Genomic DNA, 18,315 nt, shown 5'->3' with positions numbered 1-18,315 from the left:
GATAATCATGGCCATATTTCCACAAATGACGTGTTTTAGTACTGCTGTGGGACTCTAAAAGCAACCATTTGTAGTGCAATAGGAGGACAAGAGCCCACAATGGAGGAATATAGGCTTCTAGAAATTGTTTGTAGCATTAATAGGTAGAAACGGTTGGCTTCCATATTGGTGCGATTTTCTTTAGGAGCATGGTCATTGTACAAAGGAATTAGTTTCTTTAGAAGAGCATTAAGAAACCTTCGCTAGTCTATAAATCCTGTTAGTGATATTTGTGTTGTTCATACTATGTATTCAAACTTACTCAATTCTCATTACTGTATATTCTCCTTTGTTTCATAGATGGTGATATGCAAGTTTTACCAATGATATTATACGAGGAATTTGACCTTTCCACCTCCCTTATGCTTTTCATCACTACATAAAACGTCAATCTGTTTTGAGCTTAAACTATCAAAATCGCTATTATTGATTTGAGTTTCCATCATTGATGGTAGTTTGTGTCTCTTCTTGCTTTCCATCAATTTCTCCAAATAAGAGCACCACTCTGGAATTGGACCATATCAAAAGCCAATTTTGGGTAATCAAATCCCAACACATTTCTCATCTTTCCATCACTCTTAAAAGTGAGGAGACTTCATCAAGTATCCAACACTACTCAAATGGAGGCCCTAAAGTTTTACAAAATTTAGTGCTCCATCACCATATGTGTGGATTGGGGTCTTATGGGTAAAAAATGACCATGCAATGGTCATTTTGTATGGATGGAGTTGTTTACTGGTCGTATGGGTGGTGTATTGTACGGTGGAAGGGTTGGTGAAAGTGTTATGGGGAGAAGGTGTCGTACAGTGGAAATCGTGCTTGTGAAGTGCCAAATCTGAAATGGAACATTATTGTGCTATCAGAGCAGGCGATTTTGCTAGCTTGCAGGGAGACTGAGAATCTTGAGATTTGGATCACAGCATGGCGCCCATGATCCACCTCCAAAACCACATAGAAACCAATTTCAACCTTCAATTTTCAGAAATATAAGGAAGAGTTCAGATGCAATCCATGATGATTTACAATGCCCAATCATCTCCTGATTAAGGCCTCCAAGAAATGTGTAGAAAGTTACAATAGGTCACAGGCTGACATTAAATGATTCTTTTATTATTATTATCTTATAATCTGTGCCCCCTTCTATAACTAAATTAATTAATTAAAGAAGTCCTTTATAATTGTTAGTTAACAAATTTGTCCTTTGAAAAGAGATAAAAAGAATGACTCAAGACACCCAACACGAAGAACAGAGAATACTTGCAATTGGATTGATAACCCTCCTTTGAATTGTGAGGTACAACTCCTTCGTAGAAAGATTTACAATGAATTAAATAACTGGTTATGTTTTTTACCAAAAGACACAAATGCTTTCTAACATGCACCCATCACTATGGGATGAATGCAATTATAAGATTTACAAACTGGACAAAGAGAAAGATGAATAAATAGCCACAAGACTGCCTATTCAGCCCTTCACATTACAGAGGATATTAGAGAAAGTAACCATTTTATTCTACAAGATGTGAATATGTGAACCACACGATTACATACAATACATACTTGATAATAATGGAAGAAGACATTCAGAAACACGAAAAAGACAACCATATGATCAATCCTAATCAGGAGAAATGAATATACAAACCACAGAATCTGCAATATAAATTCATCCTTACTTCTGAATATCACAAAGTGAGCATAAGATCATTTGTGTACTGCCATTACAGTAAAAAATGCAGAAAATATAAACTCAATCCCTCTATTTCCCTCTGCTATCATTTACATTTAAGAAAGAATTACCCTTTCCTGTAGCCACATGAATTGCAGAAAAGAAGAAGAACCATCAATTTGTCTCTCTGTGGCATATTTAACTCCTCTCTTAAGTTTAATTTCAGTTATTAAAACAAATTCCCGTAAATAATATTCCTCTTATCTCTTTTCTAAAACTTTAATATTTCACCCATCTTAAAGTTACATAGATAATAGGAAATATGTCTACCAAATTAAAATGAATCCCATATGTATTCTTGGACAGGTGGCATATGCTGGTGACAAAGTGTTGTTATGATCTTATGACTGTCATTGGCAGTTAAGACTGTGCTACACTGCAACATTCATAACTTTTGATCCGTGATCAATTTTGCAAAACGGCTCAGAGAGGATTCAGAGAATTAGAGTTTCCCAAACATACCCAAAATTTGACTTAATCCAACGGTAGTATCAAAAGTTATGCCCCCGCAACATGACTGTTTCTCTGGCTTTAGCAAATCCATGGTTGCTGGTCTACTTGATAGATCTTTATACAATCCATTATAACTTTTGAATCTAGCTATATTTCACAAATTGCACCGTTGATTATTTAAAAAATTTGATTTTGGACAACATATCCAAAAATCAGAAAGATCCAACAATGGAGCTAAAAGTTATGTCCCCCACATTAAAACCCATTTTTTTATAGTTTTAGAAAATATGTAGTTACAGGTTGCTGTTGTTTAAACAATACAGTCGAACCTTCCAACTTGAACCCACACAATGAGTGCTAAGCATTCCGTTTATTCTCATGAGAGATGGATACATGTTCCATCACTACTCATGAAACATGGGTCAATGAGTTTGACTCAAAATCACACAGTTAAATCCTAATAGCAATATCACAATTTGACTTGTTGTGGAAATTATCTCTTACTTATCAATTGATAAGGTTAAGGGGCTTTCTAATGAATGGTTCATAAGGCACAATACTTGGTGAAGGTTTTGCAAATGGGGTTGTAAGCTTTCGGTCTAACCATGGAGGAAACTTCGTAGCTAAGTGTGCTCAAGCTGGAGTAGTATTGGGATGGGTGACCTCCTGGGAAGTCCCAGTGCTTCACCCCTGTGAGCATCACCTAGATCCAATGAGTGCTAAGTGTTCCATTTATTCTCATGTGCGCTCAGGCTGGAGTAGTATTAGAATGGGTGACCTCCAGGGAAGTCTCGGTGCTTCACCCCTGTGAGCATCACCTAGATCCAATTAGTGCTAAGTGTTCCATTTATTCTCATGCGCGCTTAGGCTAGAGTAGTACTAGAATGGGTGACCTCCAGGGAAGTCTTGGTGCTTCACCCCTATGAGCATCACCTAGATCCAATGAGTGCCAAGTGTTCCATTTATTCTCATGAGAAATGGATTCATGTTGAATCACTACTCATGAGACATGGGTCAATGCGTTTGACTCAAAATCAAATAGTTAAATCCTGATAGCAATATCACAATTTGACTTGCTGTGGAAATTATCTCCTACTTATCAATTGATGAGCTTAATGGGCTTTCTAATGAATGGTTCATAAGGCACAACACTTGGTGAAGGTTTTGCAAATGGGGTTGCAAGCGTTGGGTTTAACCATGGAGGAAACTCCGTAGTTAAGCGCGCTCAGGCTGGAGTAGTACTCGGATGGGTGACCTCTCGGGAAGGCCCCGTGCTTCACCCCTGTGAGCATCACCTAGATCCAATGAGTACTAAGTGTTTCATTTATTCTAATGAGAGATGGATTCATGTTGAATCATTACTCATGAGACTTGGGTCAATGAGTTGTACTCAAAATCAAACAGTTAACTCCTAATAGCAATATCACAATTTGACTTGTTGTGGAAATTATCTCCTACTTATCAATTGATGAGCTTAAGGGGCTTTCTAATGAATGGTTCATAAGGCACAACACTTGGTGAAGGTTTTGCAAATGGGGTTGCGAGCTTTGGGTTTAACCATGGAGGAACCTTCATAGTTAAGCACGCTCAGGTTGGAGTATTATTGGGATGGGTGACCTCCCAGGTAGTCCCAGTGCTTCACCCCTATGAGCATCACCTAGATCCAATGAGTGCTAAGTGTTCCATTTATTCTCATGAGAGATGGATTCATATTGAATCACTACTCATGAGTCATGGGTCAATGAGTTTGACTCAAAATCACACAGTTAAATCCTGATAGCAATATCACAATTTGACTTGCTGTGGAAATTATCTGCTACTTATCAAGTGATGAGCTTAAGGGGCTTTCTAATGAATGGTTCATAAGGCACAATACTTGGTGAAGGTTTTGCAAATGGGGTTGCAAGCTTTGGGTTTAACCATGGAGGAAACTCTGTAGTTAAGCATGCTCAAGGTGGAGTAGTACTGGGATGGGTGAACTCTCGGGAAGTCCTGGTGCTTCACCCCTGTGAGCATCACCTAGATCCAATGAGTGCTAAGTGTCTAATGAGAGATGGATTCATGTTGAATCACTACTAATGAGACATGGGTCAATGGGTTTGACTCAAAATCACACAGCTAAATCCTGATAGCAATATCACATTTTGAACCTTCAAACTTGAACCTGCAAACCTGAACTTTTTGAACTATGATGATTTCAAACTGCATTGTAGAGTCATATTTGGATTTTGAATCTGAACTCAGATCTGCACTTCTGAACTAATGAACTTGGACTATGTGGTTCAAGGTTCAAGTTCAATATGATAGCTTGTCAACCTATAAGTTTTATTATTTCAGAATTGTTGGACCAAGTGAATTTTTAAATTACTGAACTCCTGAACCTTGAACCTTGGTGATTCTGAACTGTTTAAACAGTTGAATTGGCTTAACCATTTGAACTAGTTGACCCTTGGAAATTGAACCATTGGGGTGCTTACAACTTTGAACTTGAATCTGTACGCTGCTTGCAAATTTGAACTTGAATCTGTACCAACACTTTGAACTTTGAACCTTGAACTGTGTGGTTTGACGTTCAAGTTCAATATGATAATTTCCTGACCTGAAAGATTGAGGAATAACTCTGAACTATTGAACTAGTTGAGTTTTCGAATTGCTGAACTCTTGAACCTCGAACCTGAACCTGCATATTCTGGACCTTCAAACTTGAACTTGTGAACTTGAGCTTCTGAACAAGTTTACTTGAACTTCAGACTTGAAGCTTGAACTTTGCAATTGAACCCGAACTTGTACTATTGAACCTGCGATCACGAACCATGAGCCTTCAAACTTTGAGCTTTGAACCTAAAGTGTGAGGTTCGAAGTTAGAGTCCAGTTACCCTCTCTAATGCTTATTCTTTGCAATGCTTTACAAAAACATCATTAGCCTAAAACCAGTATATTGTGTTGAAATAAATTGAGAAGATTCCTTTTAAAAATATTTAAGACTCAGATGCTGAAAGCAGGCTAACAGATGGCTTTGACTGGGGACATGGAGCACAAGGGATTGAGAGAATCCAGTAATCTGTGATATAAGACCAGTGTTTAAAACTTTAACCATTGGGAAATAGACTCAAAGTAGAATAGAGAAATAAGAGAGGCTTTACAAATGAGCAAAGGGAAGTAGGGCAACAGCAAAACACCTAAACTAACAAGAAGCCAAAGAACTAGCAAACTAAACTGTACAGTGCAAAAACTTAGAGCTGAAAGCTACTTACAAATATATGCAATGGCAGGAAACTCCCACCAAAAGAATTTGAGACAAGGAATACTTACACAAAACCTTTTACAAGCTGAGAGAAATGAGCCTTTTCTGAACAGCAGGTAGTGTCTGAATGAAAGAACTGGATACCACCTCCTTTGGGAAAACTCTTCATCATTGCAGGCCAAACCAATTGTGTGCAAGCACTTTGCAAGCAAATATCTAGGTCCAAACAACCAAGACTCATAATATATTTCAAACTTTTCCCAATCCTTATGTATTATGTTTTTCAGGCAACTCACAACTCCCAGCTGAAAGAAATAAGTCATGATAATTTCTGAGGTAAAAGTTACAGCTTTCTCACTATCACTACCATCAAAGCCCTTCTTGATAAAAGAATCTTCAGTTTTAACCATGTAATAAACATAAGCCTTATGAAGCGTGGAATCCAACTTATCTAACAAGATTTCACTCCCCTTCACAACGAAGTCTAAAAATTCATTATCTTTGATAAGATTTCGGGAAGGATTTTTACCTGAATTCTTTGTGCTGAAACCATTTTGCTTGATGGATAATAATAACCGATTTACAATTTCTTCATCATGAAAAGCATAACAGAAATTGTTGAGCATTTCATGGGGCTGCAACACTTTGATTGAGCTATCATGGTCCTGAAAGTTTATTTCAGGCCTTTCTTCTTTAACTAAAATCTCAGAATGAGAAGAATCTCTATCAAAACACGATTTGACTTTATCATCAGCGCAAGCTCCATTTTCAAAATAAAAAGATTCTACAATTGGTTGGTTACAAACCTCCAAGTATAGATAATCATCTTTATGTACTCTTTCATCAAAACCAAAAGTTTGATAATTCTCATCTTTAAGATAACCTTTAGTATTTCAAAACTAAAACTTTCCACTTCTGGCTGAAGAAAACAATGCTCTGAGGTTTTGATAGGGTCATTTCTTTCTTCAATGGCTAGAAAGAGCTGAGGCACAACCTCTTCTTCTCGAGACAATATCTTTGCTGAAACTTTTAATGGTTCGTGGGGCTGCAATACATTGACAACTTGATCCTCTCCTTGCTCCATATTCATTTTAGCATTCTCCATTCCAAGAGACGAAATGGGATCTTCATCATTTGGTGGAGAATCATATAGCTGGAAAAGAGGATTGTCCCTGATTGTGATGTGCTCACAAAATCCTATAGGCAGGTATAATGCATTAAGCTCTCCCCAAGTAATCTTATTTCCCAACTTCTTAAAATCTTTTTCTATCTCATTTACTGCTGTAACATCTTGTTTAAAATGTTCCTTCTTCACTTGGACATGTAGGAGCATCACCCAAGATAGGAAACCTTTATGCAGATTAGTCTCACAATCAATCTTAAAGTGCATAGTTATTGGTTGTGACTTGTGCAAGCTATTCTCTATGGCCATGGGATGAGACTCAAAAGAAAAAGCCTCCTCATTTTTGATATGACAAGGGTCTTCAACGAGGGAATATGCAGGCTGAAAATATAGATTATCCATATCTTTATCAGCAGCAACTAAGAAACTATCTATTTGTGTGTAATTTTCTTCTTCTTGTGACACTATCTTGTTTAAATTTTTATCAACAGATTTAAATGTTTGTGCATTCATACCTTCAATGTCACAAATGGATACATCTTCCCCCATTCCAGCAACCTTGTCCTGTTGAGTCTTGGTATCATGCTGAGACTTATTATTCTTATGTTTGGTTGGAAGTTCTGTTTCTTCAAAAGAAAGGCACTAATTCTTCTTCTTGCTCAGCCGCCATGCATGATGGAAATGATTCAAGCTTTGCACTTTCAGCCCGATATAAGTTTCTTTCCTCCTGATTATGATCCCAAGACACAGGTGGCTGAATTAATGCTGACCCAAGATCCTTTTCTCCAAAAATTGAGAAGATATAAGGTGCTGATTCATTCATTTCAGATTGTTTCTTTACTCTTCCAGCCCCAACACAAGTCTCTTGTTTGAAGTTTTTAAGGTCAGAATACCTTTTGTGCACACATTTCAGCAGCAGAGAAGAGCGGTGATCTTCAGAAGGGTGCAACTTTTTCCTTTTAGCTTCACATTTACTCCCCTTTAAGGCATCCCATAGTTATTGGAATGTTTGATCTTTTGCATCATTAAATTCTTCAGTGGTGGGATTTTTGCGGAAATGCTTTCTTGGTTGGACTTCCTTCTCATTCAAGACCAAAAGATTTTGAGAGCAAAAAGAGTTAGGGGCAGCCACCACTTCGTCATCATCATCTTGCAATTCTCGTCTAAGCTTAGATACTCTTTCTTTGTGAGTTTGCAGCAAATTTTCTTCTTCTAAATCCTTCGACTTATGAAACCTCACACAAACACTTATCCACGAGCATGGATACATGATCATCCTCCATGCTTATATTCATTCTAACAGCCTTTGAAGTACTAGTCTGGTAGTAGTCCCAGATGTCATGCAATTCTTTATCATCCATCACAAGAATTTTTGGAATGGTAGGATTTGGTCTTTTTCTCTTTCTCATACTTTTTGTACTGAGCATGATATTCAATAGAGTCGCCAATCTAACATACACAAGGATATTTGAAATGACCGAGGAAACATACTAAGCACTAGTATTTGTTTCTGCCTCCCCTGTAGAATCGCCAAAAATCTGTTAGTAAACAGATTTGTCCTTCAAAAAGAGATAAAATGAATGACTCAAGATGCCCAACACGAATAACAAACAATACTAACAATTGGATGAGTTGTCATTGGATTGATAACCCTCCTTTGAATTGTTAGGTACAACTCCCTCCTAGAAAGATTTACAATGAACTGGTTATGTCTTCTATTAGAAGACACAGAGGCTTTCTAACATTCACCCATCACTATGGGATGAATGTGATTATAAGTTTTACAGAAAAAGAGAAAGATGAATAAATAGCCACAAGACTGCCTATTTGGTCTTTCACATTACAAAGGAAATGAGAGAAACTAAACATTTTATTTTGCAAGATGTCAATATGTAAATCACACGATTAGATACAATACATACTTGATAATAATGTAAGAAGACATTCAGAAACACAAAAAAGACAACCATACGATCAATCCTAGTTATGAGAAATGAGTATACAAAGTTAAAAACCACACAATCTGCAATATAAATTCATCCTTATTTCTGAATATCACAAAGTGACCACAAGATCATTTGTGTACAGCCATTACAGTAAAAAATGCAGAAAATATAAACCCAATCCCTCTATTTCCCTCTGTTACCATTTACATTTTAGAAAGAATTCCTCTTTCCTATAGCCACACAAATTGCAGAAAAAAGAAGAAGAAGAACCACTAATCCGTCTCTCTCTGGCATATTTAACTCCTCTCTTAAGTTCTTTTTCAGTTATTAAAACTGATTCCCGTAAATAGTCTTCCTCTCATCGGTTTATAAAACTTTACTATTTCACCCATCTTAAAGTTACATAGATAATAGGAAATGTGTCTACCAAATTAAAATGAATACCATCTGTATTCTTGGACAGGTGGCATATGCTGGTGACAAAGTAGTGTTATGATCTTATGACTGTCATTGGCAGTTTAGACAATGCTGCATTCCAACATTCAGAACTTTTGATCTATGACCAATTTTGCTAAATGGCTTGGAGAGGATTCAGAGAATTAGATTGTCCCAAACATATCCAAAATTTAGCTCAATCCAACGGTACGATTAAAAGTTATATCCCCCGCAACATGACTGTTTTGCTGGCTTTAGCAAAATCATGGTTGTTGGTCTACTTGATAGACCTTTATACAATCCATTATAACTTCCGAATCTGGCTATATTTCACAAATCACACTGTTGATTATTTATAAATTTTGATTTTCGACAACATATCCAAAAATCAGAAAGATTCAATGGTGGAGCTAAAAGTTATTCCCCCTACATTGACACCCATTTTTCAAGTTTTAGAAAATTTGTAGTTATAGGTTGTTGCTATTGAAACTGCACAGTTGAACCTGCGAACTTGAACCTACACATTTTGAACCTTCAAACTTGGACCTACGAACTTGAACTTTTTGAACTATGATAATTTTGAACTGCATTCATGGTTTGGGGATCTAGAGTCACATTTGGGTTTTGAATCTGAACTCGGATCTGCACTTTTGAACCAGTGAACTTGAACTATGTGATTCAAGGTTGAAGTTCAAAATGATAACTTTTCAACCTGTAAGTTTTGTAAACCAATTCAGAATTGTTGGACCAATTGAGTTCTTAAATTTCTAAACTCATGAACCGTGAACCTTGGTGATTTTGAACTGTTTAAACTCTTGCACTAGCTGAACCATTCGAATTGGTTGAACCTTGGAAATTGAACCATTGCGCTGCTTGCAACTTTGAACCTGAATTTGTACCAACAGTTTGAACTTTGAACCTTGAAATGTGTGGTTCAAGGTTTAAGTTAAATATGATAACTTGTTGACCTGATAGTTTGAAGAATAACTCTGAACTATTGAACTAGTTGAGTTTTCGAACTGCTGAACTCTTGAACTTCGAACCTGAAGGACCTTCAAACTTGAACCTGCGAACCTGAGCTTCTGAACAAGTGAACTTGATCTTTGAAATTGAACCTGAACCTGTACTATTAAACCCATGATCTCGAACCATGAGCGTTTGAACTTTGAACTTTGAACCTGAACTATGAGGTTCGAAGTTTAAGTTCAGTTATCCTGTCTAATGCTTATTCTTTGCAATGCTTTACAAAAACTTGATTAGCCTAAAACCATTCTAATGTGATGAAAGAAATTGAGAAGATTCCTTCTAAACAAAATTAAAACTCAGATGCTGAAAACATGCTAACAATAATATCATTTAATTTTTGGGACCACTTGATTAATTAATTTAATTGAGTTGCTTTAAAATTGGGGACGTTACACAAAAAAGGCCATATTAATGAAGTAAGTTGTTTCCCATAAGAAGATTTATATAGGTAATATTTTTTGGTGGTTTATCTTGCAAGTGTGGTTTTTTGGTGGTTTATCTACGTAAATCATGTGTCTGTGTTTTGTTCCTTGCATTTGTGTTGTATTATTGTTGTGGATCATTAAGTTTTGAAGTTTTATTGTTGCAGTTAATTAATTTTTGAAAATGAAAAAGTGATGTTTATTTTTTTTGACAGATAATGGGCCGAAGCCTAGATTAATTATTATTTGTTGAAATTAATTATTGTTGTGTTAAGTTCGAATAGACTTGATCCCAAGACCTTCCACATGAGAGGCTCACAAGTTACCATTGTGTTGTAGGCTCTTGCCTAAGTTTGTTATGGTTATTAGTTCCAGTTCTTGTATGCAATATTTGGTTATTGGGTACTTTTGGCATTTAGTTCATTATATGAAACATCATGGGTTGTGTCTACCTGGGTTATGCAATTCATGTTAGTTTTTACATTTGATTTTTAAATAGGGATAGAACTAATTAAATGTGTAGTTGTGTAACTAAGAGGGTGCTGCTTGAGCTAGCTTAGTTGGAGTTCGTAATGCACCCATGGATGAATGATATTTGTAGGATGCTTTCAGCCATGGTCAATTGTAGTTGTAGGTATATAAAAAATCGAATAAATTTGGGTGGTTGTAAGTGAGGGTAAACTCATACCTAAAGAAGATTGGGGTTTGAATGTGTTATGTTTGTTTAATCATGTTATTCATTAGGTGTAAAGCCTCGCCATGGAGCCCTCAGAACATGGCAAAACACATACACTAATAATTTATTTTTAGAAACATAAGGCATGCACATCAATAGCATACGTACATAACATTTAACATGCATAAGCAAGCTATAAACATAACAATGATTTCCACACGATTGCGCACAAGTAAAGTCTTTACAAACCTCCAAGAGTTCCATTTAACACACTTGCATAACGAAATACACATGCTTATGAGATCGCCTAATAGTAGCTTAGACAATGTGCAATGTGCTACAAAGAGCCAAGCCGACAATAACTCGTGACATACTAATAGAGGAGACTAAATTAATCCTCTAAATCCTTTTGAACAAAGATTTTTTTTTACACCAAAGGGAAGTGTTCCCATGATGATTAATCATACAAGTTCATTGCGTTCTAATTGGTGGAACCAAGAAGAATTATCATAGATGAAAGCTAAAACATATGTCAACATATGGCATGTCAAAACATCCTACAAAGGAAAGTGGATAGAGATGCCAAAGTAGATAGAGATGTTGGTTGATGCAGACTTCAATTCATGGAGCGTAGATACCGGTCACTAGCATATGCTTCCTATAGTGCCTTAGTCTTGAGACTCAGAGATGTTGATCTTCGGGATGGAGATGCTGAAGAACACATGCACCAATTTGGCACATGCAAACATTTATCTGCATGAGAGAGACATGACAAGTACATGCACCAATTCAACACACACAGGCATTGATTCAAACATGAACGATGTTCAGAGACCATGATCTCCCAATAACTCCACTAGATTATTTTTATCAATTCTAACCAACAAATTTACCTGTAAATAAAAAATAACCACGTAATAATTAAAATCAGCATTTAAATTATAACTCAATTGCATCAACTATAGATGCATGTAGATGGTGGTCTATCACATTAATGAAGGTACATACTTAATCCACATGGTAAGTGAAGGTGTAATATATCAATTATGAATACATTGTCCATGCAGGGACAATATTGGCTAAAACCATGAGTGGTCAATGTAACTATCTCTTGTGCCTCTGTCGGGGGTAAGACACACTCAAACTTGTGGAACCAAGTGGAGTCGACGTGTGGTACCTGTTTACACTACAACATAAACACATCAAGTGTAGGTGCTCACAATATAAATAGCTGAAGCACACACACACACATAGATAAAGATATATAATAATCCATAATGCAACGAATGAAAGGATGTTTTAGCAGCATAATCATTCATTATGTATTTGTATTACAAAACCATTTTTTTCATATTTAATACTCAATAAACATCATAAATAATCATCTCATTTTAGTCAAAGCATATTATAGCATTTTCATGGCAATAGAGCATATATCAATTAAATCCCGAAACAAATAATAACTAACATAATAAGGCACAAATCTAGGTGATTACTGGCTCATACCTTAGTGAATTAACCGAAACATCTCAATAACCACTGATACAAATGTTAGTGAATCACATGAATCATATAGTAAGATCAAAATAACCAAAATTTCCTCAGATATACAATAAACTAGATATCATCTTATACCCTAATGTTACATCATAGCAGGGACATCATGCATATATGATCATCACTGAAACATATGTATAATCTATCATCTTCATCCATAGTGATATAGGTAAAAGAAAAAGAATGTAACAGAAACCAGGTGCATCTCACAATGCCAATACAAACTAATCATATACAAATAGTCACAGAACCACATCAAGAGTCTAGCTCGGATCAAAATAACACAAGACAAAATGCAGCCGCGGAGGCACTATAGTAGGGAACCTATTTGTCTAAGAGTTTCATTAAGGTGCTCAAGGTTAATGTTGAGATATTCTTTATTTTTATTATACACTATTCATAGTTTTAATAGCCATCCTCTTCATCAAGTGCCATGAGTTTTAACAAGTGTTGATATTCAGAGTTGTTTTTCTTGTATTAGCAGATATTGTTTCTATTGCATGCAATTTTGTGTATGTTTGCATGTTGATGGGTTTTTGTTTTTCTTTATAAGCTCATGCCATGATGATTTATACATTTGGGTTTAATTGGGCTTTGGTAACTAATTATCAAAAGAATTGGAGAATAACCCTGGGATCTAATATGCCAAGAATATATTAACATAGAATATGTGAGGAATATAATGGTGGACTGGTTTATGTCAGATTGAATAAAATATATACACTTGGAGCTGAGATAAAGCTAAAAGACCTTTCTTATTATACACTCAAAGTATAACAGGAATGTATTAATTGGGCAAAGTGGGTGGAGATTCATCAAAGCGTGCATTTAAGAAAACAAAGAAATATGCATGGAAGTAAAGAACGATCAAAATAAAGACACAAGAAGAACAACAGAGTGCAAAAAGGAACTTAAATGTGATGGAGTTGGCACTCCAATATTGGAGATATTCCTCTCATGAATATCCAAAACTATAGTTACCATGTCCTATTTGTGCTTGGCTGTTTGTTCAGTTTAAGTTATTTTGTTTGCTTAATGGGATATAGTGAACCATTTGTAGGATTTCCAGAATCCAGAAACTGAAAAAGGAATGAAACTAGTCCTTTTCTGGTGCTGGAAATGGACTTTAGACTAAATATATACAATGTGAATTTTAGACGAAGATTCCTAAAGGCTGATAGTATTAGTTGGTCTTGTGCAGTTAGATTTTAATTAATAGCAAATAGAACTATATTGTCCAAGGCAGCTGTAGTTCGAGGGACCTAAATGAGCTGGAAGGTTTAAGGAAAGACGAAAAAGAAGTTAAGACAGGAATGTAGAAAGTAATTTTGGTGCATATGGAATCTGGATGTCCAAGTCTTAGATGTATGGACCTAAAGAATGCTAAAGGGGACCTAATAATGATTATGGTGGCATGGTTGCTTTGGCCAAGTCCACCACAATCTGAATGATGAGAGCCAGAGGTACAAAACATAAACAAGCGCTTGACCGCATGTGAAGCATTTTTAGAGTGTATTCAGTTTGTTATGTTGTAGGCTTTTGTTGTTTGTGTTTCTGTGTCTTCAAAGCTGTGTAATATGGGTGCTAACCATGGCATTTGGAGTTTTCTGTTGGAGGTTGGGACATCTCATACATATACGAGAATTCTATTACCATGAATTGGGCTTAGCAAGAATGACAAGCTAAGCTGACTTGCACTTGCAAAAAGTTGTCCAAAATTTTGCACTGAATCTGCTACTCCAAATGAGGTCTTTAACCTGCAAATAAATACTTTTCTTTTCTGTTTGTCATACATTCAGGTCTCATGTTCAGACTCAAGAAAATCTAACCTAAGTTGATCTATTTGTGCGGTTGTGGGTCATTTATCACCTGGACAATGAAGCTTAATAATTGTCTTAGAGTGTTAAATATTTCAACAGGTTTTTAATGGTTGTCTCTGTGCCAAGGGGTTGCTCTTGTCACATTTCTTTCTATTGATGACTCAGCCATGCATAAGTATTGTTCGGTTGCATCTGTTAGATCTAAGGGGGGGATTGTTTTTTCAGCCAATGTTTTACAAAGCTGCCACAATCAATTTTGATGTAGAAGTTCATCAATGTTTTTTTGTTATTTGAAAACCTTTGATTGTCACTTCTTTACTGTTGGCTTCCTCTTGTTTTTGACCATTAAGGGGGACGTGATATCTATAAAGTGGCTCAAGATCTAGAGGTGCTACATTTGAACTAGTTAAAACAGCTGGTCTTATAAAGTGGACTAGTCATGAGAATTGTCTTTTGGAATAATTTTATTTGTTTGCTTAAATATTGTTCACCTTTCAATCGAGTACATATCACACTTCACCTTTCAATTGAGTACATAGTACACTAGCAGCATATTGATTCAACAGTTGATTTTGTTTGTTTCCTTTAGTTTTTTCTATTTATTTATCATGACAAATGCTAAATCAATTGATCTCAAATAAGATTATGATGGTAAATCAATCATCTCAAATAAGATTATGGATATTGCAGGAGTATCTTCTTGAAACTTCGAGCTCGTTCTTTGGTTAAGCTTGCTTAGATAAAAGGTTGTTTAGAAAGCAACTTTTCTCACAGCTGGTAAGACACACATGCATTGACAAATGTATGTATTCCAAGTATTGGAGAGTTGATCAAAAAAATTGAATAGAGCAATACACAACAAAACAGGGATTTTTTACGAGGATAAATGCTATAAATTGTTGTACTTCCCTGTTTTAAAACTTGGACAATTTCTTTCTATTTTGCACTGCATTCATGGTATGATTGGAAGTTTATCTCTATTCTTTGTCTACTTGTCTTCCATGATGTCTTGAAAGAGGGAATACCAACTGGACTTGGTAGCCCATTTTAAAAAAAAAATTGACAAAGCAACCTTAAACTGGAATACATGAGATAGAGGCATAATGCATGTGACTTTGTCCCCTGCATCATAAAGATTTCTTGTAACGTGTCATTTGCATATTATTTCAATCCAATACTAACAGATAGAATGACGATTATTGGCAGTAAAAATGTCTTTTGAGAATTAAGCACAAATTAATTTTTTACTCAACTTTGGTTGTTATGTATTTCTCGAATGACTAACATTGCTTTCTTGTAGGGATAACTATTACTAATAAGTGAAATTGCTTGTCACACATTAATGCAATGTTGTCAGTTTTTAAGCTATGCATAGGAACTTACCCACAGAAGCAAATATCTTTCCTTTCAATGTTTTCAATTTACTTGTGGTGCATTCTAATGCCCGATAAACGGAATTGTTTTCTTTTTGCTTGCACCATCCAATGATACATATCACAATTAATGAAATATGTTTAAAATTCTGACATGGCAAGCATTTGATTCATACTGGATTTTTTTTTTTTTTTACTGAAATAGTAAAATAGTTTAAAGATAGTGAAGATGAAGCTTTATGACAATCTAGTACATCCTCAATGAAAGCACATTCCTTTAGCTCCATATTTGTACAACAATAAAGCCACGAAGAGTCAACTGGTTGACTTCCAGGGGAGCTCTTAACACGTGCACAAGCTACGGACAACCAAAATAACTATTGCCAAGTTTTTAGCGCACTCCACAGTGAAAGTCTTTTGATCACATCTGCACTGAGGGAAAATGAATAATTCACAAGGTAGCCAGAAAATGGATCTCAACTTTGTAGATACTTCAATGTGAGACCCTAACTGAATGAATCAGTGAAGACATGCCCATAATAAAATCAACAGAAAATTAATGCAAATATTAGTTCCCTACAAAACATCTCTCTTGGAATTTCCGAAGAACACGCCATCATCTGAGTTCCTTTTAATGATATTTTCTTGGAATAGGAAAAAAACACGGGTGCCAAATAAGCATTTTCCTTAAACAAAAGATTGAAACAAACTAACTTGATACAGTTTTTCTTCAAGAAATAACTAGATATGGAGTCCTCAACGATTGCAAAATTGCAAGTTTTCTGAGTAGAAACTATTGTGCAAGGAAAGCAGTACTCTTACACATTGAAACCTTGTTGGGCAATATCTCCAACCATTCCAAATTTGCTACTGGGAGTCTTCATGGCATCTCCCTTTCCAATGAATTTCATAATACATGTCTGATTTTGAATTGTAATATTACTACCGATGGAAACAAATTGAATAATAGTTATGGAGTACCTAACCTAGTAGATCTCTGAACACTTTTTAAAGTCTCATCATAATGGGAATGGGGATTTTAGTTTTTGTAAAGGGAAATTTTAAAAGTTATTTTTTAACTCACTGCCAGGTGGGACTTCTAATTAGTAAATGAGACCCTCCTTATTTAGGCATTCAATAAGTGAATCATTCTTTATTTAACTCTTAGAATTTTGATGCTTATAACCCTACCCCTCTGTGGATTTGTATATATGTCCATTGTTTTTAATTTTTTTTCTTAATTGACAAAGCAACCTTAAACTGGAATACATGAGATAGAGGCATAATGCATGTGACTTTGTCTTCTGCATCATAAAGGTATCTCTCAATGTGTTATTTAAATATTATCTCAATCCAAAGCTAATAGATAGAATGATGGTTATTGGCAGTAAACATGTCTTTTGAGAACTAAGCACAAATTAATGTTTTACTCAACTTTGGTCGTTATGTATTTCTTGACGACTAACATTACTTCCCTATAGGAATAACTATCAATGATAAGTGAAATTGCTTGTTACACATTAATACATTTTTTTCAGTTTTTAAGTTGTGCAGAGGAACTTATCCACAGCAACAAATATCTTTCTTTTTCATGTTTTCAATTTATTTGTAGTGCATTCCAATGCCCAGTAAATGGAATTGTTTTTTATTTTGCTTGCACCATCCAATGATACATATCACAATTAATGAAATATGTTTAAAGTCTTGACATGTAAAGCATTTCATTCATATTGGAAAAAATTCTACTGAAATAGTAGGATAGTTTAAATATAGTGTAGATGAAGCTTTATAACAATCTAGTATATCCTCAATGAACGCACATTTTTAAGCTCCATATTTGCACAACAGAATAGCCATGAAGAGTCAACTGGCTGACTTCCAAAGGCTCTTAACATGTGCACAAGCTATGGGCAACCAAACTAGCTATGCCCAAGTTTTTAGCAGTGAGGGAAAATGGATAATTCACAAGGTAGCCAGAAAATAGATCTCATCTTTGTAGATCCTTCAATGTAAGAACCTAAAGCCACATAAGCCACAAGGCTTTTTAATATTTAAATCATCGGGAATTGCATGAATCGCTGAAGACACACACATAATGAAATCAACAGAAAATTAATGCAAATATGAGTTCCCTACAAAATACATCTCTTGGAATCTCAGAAGAAGGCATCATCATGTGACTTCCTCTTAATGATATTGTAATAACCCTAGCTTGGCTCTAAGCTAATTATTTAGCAGTTTGTCATTTTTTCAGCTACTTGGTAAGCAAGATCTAACACCATAGTGAAAACCCCAGGTGGCACTAGCTGAAAGTGTTAAATGATTTGAAGCAATTTTGGAAAGATTTCAGTTTAATTCATAATTTTTTATTTCTGAAATGTATCAATATCTTCGTTGAGATTTTAGGAAAAAACATATACATGAATGCAAACAAATCTATAACATCAAATCAACATTTCACTTAAAACACGA

At 35.4% G+C, this 18,315-nt stretch overlaps 1 protein-coding gene across 1 annotated transcript in view; it reads left to right on the top strand.

Annotated features, from left to right (window-relative positions):
- LOC149542938 (Peroxisomal membrane 22 kDa (Mpv17/PMP22) family protein) overlaps window positions 1–15,682 on the top strand; it is a 92,621-nt gene extending 76,939 nt beyond the window's left edge. The window contains exon 6 of the mRNA XM_089797874.1: window positions 15,161–15,682. Coding sequence (XP_089654000.1) covers window positions 15,161–15,209 — 49 coding nt within the window. The 3' untranslated portion in view covers window positions 15,210–15,682. The remainder of the gene's footprint in view (window positions 1–15,160) is intronic.
- The last annotated feature ends 2,633 nt before the right edge of the window (window positions 15,683–18,315 follow it).

The sequence above is a fragment of the Cupressus sempervirens genome, chromosome 8 (assembly GCF_028749045.1).
Source record: "Cupressus sempervirens isolate cs-2001-9-10 chromosome 8, ASM2874904v1, whole genome shotgun sequence".
Taxonomy (NCBI): Eukaryota; Viridiplantae; Streptophyta; class Pinopsida; order Cupressales; family Cupressaceae; genus Cupressus; species Cupressus sempervirens.
This window is presented reverse-complemented; position numbering and strand designations above follow the sequence as displayed.